This window comes from Phyllostomus hastatus, unplaced genomic scaffold (assembly GCF_019186645.2).
Source record: "Phyllostomus hastatus isolate PE091 unplaced genomic scaffold, TTU_PhHast_1.1 phas_contig_1, whole genome shotgun sequence".
Taxonomy (NCBI): Eukaryota; Metazoa; Chordata; class Mammalia; order Chiroptera; family Phyllostomidae; genus Phyllostomus; species Phyllostomus hastatus.
The window spans coordinates 18973265-18983700 of NW_025333498.1; the positions used below are offsets into that span (position 1 = coordinate 18973265).

At 43.8% G+C, this 10436-nt stretch overlaps 1 protein-coding gene across 5 annotated transcripts in view; it reads left to right on the forward strand.

The window, feature by feature from the left end:
• Positions 1 to 9523, forward strand: part of SLC25A12 (solute carrier family 25 member 12) — a 173068-nt gene extending 163545 nt beyond the window's left edge. For all 5 annotated transcript variants that reach the window (XM_045840811.1, XM_045841481.1, XM_045842281.1 and 2 more), the window contains 5 exons: positions 2337 to 2477; positions 4205 to 4343; positions 6992 to 7150; positions 7274 to 7364; positions 8871 to 9523. In XM_045840811.1, the coding sequence (XP_045696767.1) occupies positions 2337 to 2477; positions 4205 to 4343; positions 6992 to 7150; positions 7274 to 7364; positions 8871 to 9066 (726 nt within the window). In that variant the 3' untranslated portion in view covers positions 9067 to 9523. The remainder of the gene's footprint in view (positions 1 to 2336; positions 2478 to 4204; positions 4344 to 6991; positions 7151 to 7273; positions 7365 to 8870) is intronic.
• Positions 9524 to 10436: the final 913 nt, after the last annotated feature.

A 10436-nucleotide genomic window follows, 5' to 3' on the forward strand; every position in this document is an offset into this window, starting at 1 on the left:
GGGTGTGTGCCTTGCTGCATGCTCACTTGTCAGTCCACGCACCTCTGTGTCAATCTGGCTGTGGGGCTGCATCCACTGCGCTGTTGGGACTTAGCATGTAACACAGGTACCACGTCTGGGTAACACGTCTTCGGAGCATGCCACAGTAAATGTGTTTGCATTTTAGAGTGCAGTTATTTTCTTCTTAGTTGTGCTGTCCTCAGAGAAAGCCTGTTACATGTACACTCAGGATGAAATTTGAAGAGTTGTTAAAGGAATATGAATCTCAATAAACTACCAATTATTTCCAAAAGTATCTGTGAGAAAAGAAGGGGAGGAGGGAACTGTGGGGCGGGGGTATGCTGGTTGGGGTACTACTGTTCTGCAGGATGTTATAATTTACTAATGATTAAAAATGTGGAAAAACTTTATATTTATATTTATATTTATATTTAAACATAATGTCCACATTTAACAAGTGGCAACCAGGGGTTGACACTGTCTGGTGATGGCAAATTTGGGGGATTATAATAAAAATTTGTGGTATTATTTTTTTAATCTGCTTTAGCTTAGAACATAAAGCACATATTCCTAAAGATAGTCTTTTGCAACCATTATTTAAACAAGAGATTTCAAGGAAGTAGCAAACTTTTTCAATTGGTTTGGTCTTCAATATTAGCTACGGGAGCAATTATTTGGATTCTCATTTTAACATAACTTTTCACCCAGCAATCCTTTTGAAAGTATTGCTTGCTCAGACTGAAACATTGAACTACTTCTTCCTGCCTGTAGTGCAACAGATTAAAATATGAGAAACAGCGGCAAATCAACCTGTAAAATCAGGTCAGTTGGTCACTCAGGGCAGGGACCCATGTGCCAGTGTGTGAGTTGGGAGTTGCACAAAGCCCAGGCAGAGAGAACAAATTGCTGCACCCCCACACTCAGTGGACAAAAAGGGGATTAGGGCCCTAGGGAAGCCAGGGCAGTAAGCTTCCTGTGAAGAGGAGTCCTGTGTCAACACTGGCAGTTGTGGGTGTTGAAGGAGTACAGGGTCAGGACTTGAAGAGGAGTAGTTGGGGGTTTGCAGCCCCAGGGCAGTTAGGAGAACGGGCTGGGGCTTGTTGCCCCCCCTCGGAAGGAGGTCTGGGAAGGCTGTGGGATTTAGAAAAATGAACAGGAATGTGGGTGAAAGTAGAACATTGAAGTGGCATCAAATGCTGCACAGGAGTTTATTGTCTGTAGTCTTCCTGTACCTGTGGAATTAACAGTGCCCCAGTGAGACACGTTTCCTGTTGCACATGTGACATGCTGTTGCAGTGAAGTTACATAATATAGTGGTGATTATATAAATGTGGTTATGATTGTATAAATAGCTACAGGTGAGATGTAGATGTACAAATGAGACTTTTTTCACTTCATAAATGGAGATATATATGTATTTATGTTTTTAAAAATGTATTCATTTTTATATATTTATGTTCATATACGTACACACATTCTTTCTTACAGAAACCAAAAAAGGAGTTGGTAGTAGTTTTGTTAAACATTCTTTTTTTTCCGGTGCCAGTTGACAGATTTCAGATGCAAATACACTCTTTATCCAAATTCTGCCCATCACCACTAGGCACTGTGGGGTGTGGCTCTGATTTATTTGCCTTGTGTTGTACTCGTGGTAACTAGATGTTCCATTTCCTTGCTCTGCTTTGAAGAGTTTCTGGTTTTGTGTTGAAACAATACTGAAATTGTCTTTCTCAATTCTCTACTTTTGTGTGGGTGTTACCGTGTAGAGTTTTTGCTAAGGATAATACATCTCAGAATTTGGACCAGAGGAGACTTTCCCCTCTGATTTAAGGCACCTCCAAGGAGCAAAGTTGTGTTAATTGTTTTACAGCCCAAGGAAGTTTGAGCAGGTGGCTGTGCTAAAGAAAGCGAATGCTTGCTAAGATGAGGAAAGAAACCACTGTAGATCCAGATTTTAGCTCCAGCTTGTAAGAGATAGCAAGCATCTCTTTCTTTCCCTCTCACTGGGAGCTCCCCACTGCCACATCTGGCTTCATTTTTGTTTTCCAAATGAGTTTATGGGTTTTGCCATTTTGGATATGGCTGGGTTGGCCCTGGAAAGACCAGTCTGAGAAACACTCTCGACATTTCAAGCAGAAACAAACCCAGACACAGACTGGCTGCAGGAGAGTTTGGGTCCGTCCCCATGAGCTGGCCAAAGCGTCATCCTCTCACTTCCCCGTGAAGAGGGAGATATGAAGTGGTACAATGTGGAGGCTTTTCTGGACTTTTCCTCCTTACAATGCCAGTTGGGCTCTGATTTGGAAATCTGCTTCTGTCTCTCTCCCTGCCCGCAGGCTGGTGGCTCTCAGGTCATCTTCACCAACCCACTGGAGATAGTAAAGATTCGCCTGCAGGTAGCAGGAGAGATCACCACAGGACCCAGGGTCAGCGCCCTGAGTGTGCTGCGGGACCTGGGAATTTTTGGTTTGTATAAGGTGGGTCGATTCCTGCAGCTCATCTCAATAGAAATGTTGTCATGTACGCCATAGAAATGTGAAAGAACATGGAAACCAGATGTCCTCCCCACAAACAGAAAAACGATCTTGTCCTGCAGGGTGGTTCCTGGAGGAGAAAATCAAACAGAAAGGAAAAATCAGGACACTTCTGTTAGAGGCAGTGGGATATACAAACTGGCTCTCCTGTTGTTCTCTTCAGGCTTCTCTGACGCTGCCAGCAGGGAGGCCAGCTCTGCAGACCCACTGGCCTCGGGCTCACAGCCTTTTATCTGATGACGTTTAGGGAAAAGTTTCTTTGGTGTTCTCTTGGGGGGCTGGTTTAGGACTTCAAGAGAGTCTTGTGTTTATTTTGAGTCTGAGTTATCTCTGTTGTTATCTTCCCAGTAGGAGCTTCTCTTTGTCTTAATAATTTGACCACAGTGAAACAGTAGTAGAGTTTGGTAGGATTCGGGTCTTTAAGAAGGTAAGTGGTGGGATTTGTCAATAATGAATTCCATTAAAAAAAATGGAGTGTATTGTGCTTTAGCAAAATGCCAGTCAACAGATTCCTTCCCTGCAGGTATACTTACTCCCATTATTACAGATCAGATGTAATGGAGCAGAAGCTATTATTTTTCTTAAACAAGGAAGAGTTTTCTTTCCATTCTTCTGCCTGGTGTAAGGGGAGAATACGTAAACTTGGCTGCTGTAGACAACTGTGTTTCCCCAGCATTTGATTTATTTATAGATCCATCACCGCAGCAGCAAATTAGAAATGAGGAATTCTGTAGATTAGACTCTCGCAGCTCCAGGGCTCTCAGGACACCAGTATACCCACGATGCCTGTCTTCCGTCCTGTACATGTTCCTCCCCTCACACCCCCAGTTTCCATCCTTTTTGGAATTCCCTTTTGTTAACCATGTTTCTCCTTGTATCACCCTTCAGAGAGTCCCTGGAATTAAAAACCATTTTTTAAAATGTTTGAGGTGTCTTTTAAAAATGGTCATTTGGGAAACAAGTGGACTGTTCACCTAGCCAGGTGAAGCCCTGGGCAGTGGAATGCGTGGGTCCCTGCCCAAGCTGAGGGAGATGTGCATCATGACTTCAGTCCCTGAGACAGACTGTCCCCTGGTGGCTTTCTGCTCCCGTGGAAACCTCCTGCTCAAACGTTTTGTCTGGGTTCCCCCAGTCCTCTGCTATTTAGGACAGGGGGGACATTGATGGTTTTTTCCCCCTTCCTTTCCCATTGCCACTGCCTATAGCTTCTCACCTGGTACTTAGGGGCTCTGGCTGATGTGGACTGAATTGTAATTTGCAGCTTGGGGGCTGTCTTTGCTGGTTGCTTTGGAATCAAACTATTAATATTGGGTTTTCAAGCCTATTCCCCCTCACCCACCCTCTGCAAAGCCAAACAGAACAAGTGGCCTGGAAGTTTGAGAACTGAATTTTTATTAACCTTAAAAAATTGTGTCTATATTGGAAATGCCAGAAAATTCTTAGTTGTGAGGATGACATCATTGCCCACTTAACTAATTCTAGGACTCCAGGAGCCAGCGGCCTTTCTCGAGCTTTGAGCCATGTGGATGTCTCTGTGTCCCCCTAGCTCTCCCCCCTTCCCCTCCACATCAGCCCCAGAGCTGCTGGAGGAACACCTCAGCCCGTCACCTCGTGGGCACTTGCACCCTGTTTACACAACTGTTTTGCTCTATTTCCTCACTGTGTGACAGGGTGCCAAAGCGTGTTTCCTCCGAGACATTCCCTTCTCCGCCATCTATTTTCCTGTTTATGCTCATTGCAAACTACTTCTGGCTGATGAAGATGGACACGTGGGAGGTTTCAATCTCCTTGCAGCTGGAGCCATGGCAGGTAACTACCATTTTATGTTTTTCAGCCAAAAGAAACCCCCTCTGCCCATTCTCTTTAAGAAGTACAGAATCTCTGTACTTTCCCCCTTTGTTTCTGTAAGGGTTATTGTTTGTATCTGACTTAGTTTAAATGGGATCGCTTTTTCTCCTTTGTGGGAAATGCTGTAATTCTGATGAGAGTTAATTACATTTGCATAATGTGGATAAACAGCTTAATGCAGCTTAGCAACTTGGAGCCAAATTAGATCTGCCCATCTAAATTGGGCTTTCATCATACCGTGTTTCTTAGCCTCCTGTGCCCCTGAAACCTCGGGCATAGCCCAGCTAAGCGTTAAGGTGGAAAAGTTTTTTTTATCAAATCAGTTGCTTTGTTGTCCCTCGTGCTGATGCATGGGGCTGGCATCCCCTTTCTTCTATATTGGAATTGGGATGATTTGGCCCACAATTGAGCTTTTATCACGAAACTGTTCCTGTTCTTTCTGCCATTGTCCTTAGACTAAAGTAAGCAGTACTTCCCCAGCAAACCACCTTGTACTTGCCTGGCATCATCACTGTGTCTTAACACTTTCCGCCTTTTATTCGTGGTCGTTTGTATGAATTTTGTCCTCTGTTCTAGGCTGGGGGCTCCTTGAGGGCAGAGGGTTCCTTCTGTCCATCCTTGCCTTCCCTATGTGGCCAGCATAGTAATAATAGAATAAATGTCAATCAATAAAAGTTGATGGAGAAAGTGAAAACCTTCATCTGGTCTAAGATACCAAATTGGACACAGAAGAGATTCATCTGAAAAGAAGAGCCTAAAAAATGTAGGAAGGTACTAAGATGTTTCCTTCTGGTCTCATGGGTGCAGCCTTCCTCTGGAGTGGTGAAGGAGCTGACTTGCGATGGAAGGCAGGGACCAGGCGTCCCTGGCTGCACCAGTGCTCAGGAACGACAGAGGAAGGAAAGGGCGGGCCTGTGGTTTTCCTCCATTATAGCGGGTCAGGGAGACAAACGTGAAGAGTGAACACAAGCCCAAACACTGTCCCTCAGTGATCAGTACAGCTCTGATTACCTGAGCTCACTGCCTGTGGAGCTTTCACTGGGTCCATTCTGGTGAGAATGGGTCCTGCTGGTGCCCTGACTCAATGTGGCGGCGCAGCCTGGGCACTGCCTGCAGTGTGGGGTGTGGCAGGAACCCTTGGTTCTGAGGGCGCTGGGGTGGACCATGTTGTCCTCAGCCTTGAAGACAGGGAATGACAGGGAATGTGATGATTGAGAAATTCTCCCAGGGAGCTTTGAGCTATTTTGTTTGGGGCCCAGCAAATCCCTTGTCTTCCGGCGTTTGTAACTTCCATCAGTTACCGTGCACATTTGAAAGGCAGTAAAGCTACCTGCTCAGCCTTGCCACTGGGTGCTCATGCAGCCCTCTGTGGTGCTCACCAAAGTCTCCCAGTCTCAAATGGGACTGGCACATTGTCCCTCAAGTCTTTTCTCTGTGCTTTCCAACCAGCAGCAAAAAACCTAAAACAAAACAAAATAAAAATCCAGCCAAAGAACATCCTAATTATGGACAGGCATTTTGCCAGTGCATGGTGGGACCAAGTAAACATCTCCATGGAACTGTCAGCGCCAGCTGCTTGCCCACAGACATTCGATGTCAGTTTTCAGCGTGAGAGATGAACTTGTCTAATTTTTACCTGTAAAGTTTGCTGGCAAGCAGTGACAATATTCAGAGTCCAGAACATTCTAAAGGCAGGCAATTTACCTAGTTTCCTCTGGATAAGGTGCAGAGCCATGCTGAGGGGAGGTGTTTTCTTCACTCTTGAACAGAACCCCTGCAAGTCCGCCGGCTGCATCTACCTGGTGATGATTCAGGGATTCAGTCCACACTGAATTTCTCTTGCCCTGAAGAAGATAGTCTTGCTCCTTTGTTCCTTGTTATGCTTTATAAATTAAGAAGTGTGGTGGCAGAATCCGCTTCATGTGCCCTGCTGCTGATCAATCTCGACATGAGCCCAGGGCGCTTGGACACAGGGATGGATGATGAGACCTTTCCATGATCGGTTCCTCTATTATTCTTTACCTGGTGGCCTGGCCTCCCCTCCCCCGGTTGTAATGACTTGTCTCTTACAAGGGTGTCTGAAAGGACTCAGTCAGCTCTCAAGTTAGTCCCTCTAACAGGCGAGTGGATATGAGTATTGATACTGGCCTCACACATTATGTTGACAAGAATCAGCATAAAACAATACAGTTTGATGTCAGATACCTTTAGGAGCTCAATTCGTAGACATTATCCTCATTTTTTATTATACATGAAAATACTTGTATTTCATTAAGAAATAAAAGGAGGTAAAATATTTGAAACCTAAGGGAGAACTCTTGGTAATTATCCTAGTAATACTGCTGCCTTTCCCCGCCCCTCTTACAGTTCTTTGGGATCATGCAGTAGAGAGTGATTTTTCCTGATTCAGAAAGAAAAAAAAATTTACCCCAACCACACTGAAATAACTAACAGACATTTATATCATTTTTCCATTAGTGCCCAGGGATCTACTTACAAGGCTTTGAGTTAAAGCAGTTGAAGTTGCTAATTATATTGTTAGATGTTAGTAGTATTTCTATCCTTCATAAGGTACTTTGGATGAATTAAATGTGCCTTTCTCCTGAAAGGTGTGCCTGCGGCTTCTCTGGTAACCCCTGCTGATGTCATCAAGACAAGACTGCAAGTGGCTGCCCGTGCTGGCCAGACGACATACAGTGGTGTCATCGACTGTTTCAGGAAGATACTCCGGGAAGAAGGGCCCTCAGCGTTTTGGAAAGGGACTGCAGGTGGGGGCTGGAGCCCTGTGGCATGACTGGCTGGCGTTAGCGTCGCCTGCTTCCATTTCTCACTGTCTCCTTTGCCACAGGCGTCATGGTGTTAAGTGTCCCCCCTCCATCTCTCTTTTTCAGCTCGAGTATTCCGGTCCTCTCCCCAGTTTGGTGTTACCTTGGTCACCTACGAACTTCTCCAGCGGTGGTTTTACATTGATTTTGGAGGCCTGTAAGTGCAGCTGTTTCACACCTTTGTAAAGAAAGCACCAAACCAAACAGGTCTTTGTTCGGCCTACAAAGGCAGTTTGGGATCTCTCAGAAACCAGTAGGACAGAGAATACTGTAGGACCAGTGCATTGAAATCAAACAGTGGGCTTGAGAAGCTTCGGTGTTAGGGAGGATGATCTTGACAGGGCGATCTCATATGCAGTATTAAGCAGCTCCTTGGGGGAATTTTATGGAAACAGCAAATTAAAATGTTATGTGAATAGTTATCTTTCTCTAGTATAAGGAGTAATGAGCTTCATGGATTTATATTCTTATTATTTAAATTTTATTATATGGCCTTTTCACTACAAGTAATGTAAATTTGTATTAGATACACTTGTGAACTTCATTTCAAAGACTCAAGCCCTTCACACCTCCGAGACTTCATTATTCACCATAATTTATTATCAGAATAGGTATAGATGTTCTCAGCACTAATTCATAGCAAACAAAACAAAAAAGGTTCAAAGAGTTCCAAGAGAGTTTATGTCCATGGACATAATCACCAATGAGATCTAGGCCAGAAACTGGGCCTCTTGAAGCTTAGTGCTTTAAACCTGCACTAGAGAGAAAAGGAATCACTTATTGAATTTGCTGGGTATGGAAGGTTATACCCAAAGCAAACAATTATCAGCTTTTGGCATAAGATCAAATCCCACATCTAAGTCTTCAACTCATAAACCTATAAACCCTTTTTCTGCTCAAAGGCCAAGTTAAGAATTAGCTGTTGAATCACAGAGAGGGACTAATACAAAGAATGAAGAGCAGTCTCACAATTCCAGGCTTTTCTGTGCTTCCACATTCTGAAAAGAATTATATTTCTTTTTAGAACATTTTTAGTAATAACCCTCATGAGTCTACTGCTTTAAAAGTCAGCTTTTTAAATTGTCAGAGTAGCCCGGACTGGTGTAGCTCAGTAGATTGAGCATGGGCCTGTGAACCAAAGGGTTGCCAGTTCGATTCCCAGTCAGGGTATGTGCCTGGGTTGTGGGCCAGGTCTCCCCACCCCTAGTAAGGGCTGTGGGAGAGGCAAACACACAGTGATGTTTTTCTCCCTCCCTCCCCCTCTCTCTAAATATACATACATTTTTAAAAAATAGTAAATTGTCAAAGTAAACTCTTTATGATTAAATCATGCTTAGTTTAGAAAATTTGAGAAATAGGAAAGTATAAAAGAGAAAGTCATTCATAATCCTGCTTCCCCAGAAAGTGTTAGTATTTGAGTGTATCATCTTCTGATCTATTTTCTGTGGACCTATTTATATAAGTATATACACATTGAAATTGAGGCCATTGTCTTCTAAGCCAAATATGTGAATGTGTTGCTTTCAAAGCCCCTATAAATCATGACTACCACAGCGTGGATGACAAGGAGATTGTTGGATGCCTGGAGCAGACTGAAAATGTTCAGTTATGCCACCCTCTTCACTCTTGAGCATGCTAACCGTCTGCTTTTTCCCATCGACAGCAAACCCTCTGGCTCAGAACCGACACCTAAGTCACGCATTGCAGACCTTCCTCCTGCCAATCCCCATCACATCGGTGGATACAGACTCGCCACGGCCACTTTCGCTGGCATTGAAAACAAGTTTGGCCTTTATCTCCCCAAATTTAAATCTAGTGTTCCTGTGGTTCAGTCAAAGGCAGTGGTAGCAGCCCAGTGATGAGACGAGCACCATGTGGCAAATCAGCCTCCTGAGAGAGAGGCCTGGGAGGGCAGCCGCGTGGTGCTGGCTGAGCTGAGGAGCCCATATGGCATATACATATATGTGTTTATAATCATTTGCCAGGGGAAAAAAAGAAACCACAATGCAGTTTCAAGCTTTAGTCTTACGTGTTGAAATGTTTTCTGAGCTTTGGCATGAATTAGTGTTCTAGACTGCTTTGCACAGCTTCCCTTAGAATGAGTGACTGTACATATTGTACATCTTTGTACAGAGACATCTCGGCACCTCATCCCAACAAATCACATTTATAGAATGTAATGCAGTTCTAGTGGCTTGAAATGTACAGAATGTTTTGAAAGTGTTTTATTAAAAATTACATGGAAATAAATGTATTACAATTAAATTCATTCTCTTATTGGTGACTTAGAGAAATAAAGCATCAATATTGGATGTATTTAATTTCTAGCTTGTTTTCCATTCTGGGATAAAAAGGTATTTGCTGATCAAGAGGTAGAACAAGACCAAGCACTGACACTGCTGAGTGAGAGGTCCTCTGGAAAAGATGCACGCCGCTGGGTAACAGGGCCAGGTGATGACTCTAGTGTGCTGATGGTTTCCGTTGTATTGAACATGTGCGTAGATCCTCCTCTGCTCATCCTTCGAAAGGCTCCCCTCAGACAGCCCCTCTGTCGTCGGCGTGCACGTGGAAAGAGGGGTGTCTCCAGCACGCCTGGCTTAGTTTTGCCTTCCTCTGACACAGCACAGCAAGGGCCTGGCTTTCAAAAGAGTAATGGATATTTAGAAATGTTCCTTCATATGGATATAATTCCAATCAAAAATAAAATAGTCACCAGAATATATGCATGTAGTTGAATTTTCCTTCATAAATATACTGATAGTGCCTTTTATTTTGATTCATTACTGATTCCAAATAACTCGTGTTCAGGTTTCCCTCCCTCACACTTCTATAGGAACAAGTTCGATTTAGAAAGGGCTATGGTGGAATGAGGGAAGGAAAGAAGAAAGACTAAAGCTTATTTTGTGATCTAGTGGGGTATAGTTTCTTCCTCATGAATCCAAATGCAAACTACTTATTCCAAAAATCACTCACCAAGGGTGTGATTACTAATTTAGATCTCAACATGCATCTTGACAGCCACATCTACATTTCGGTGTGGTTGTGATTTGATGTATAGCATCAAATTTATTTACTTTAGCAAAGTGCTTTGGGAAAACATCGTTGCTATTGCCAGTGAGCTGGGACATGGGGATGTACACAAATATCTTCAAGGGGCAAGGCTGGAGAAAGACCAGGCCACTCAGTGTGCTACACAGCGCCCATCAGGCGATGCCTGGCAGTCCCGTGA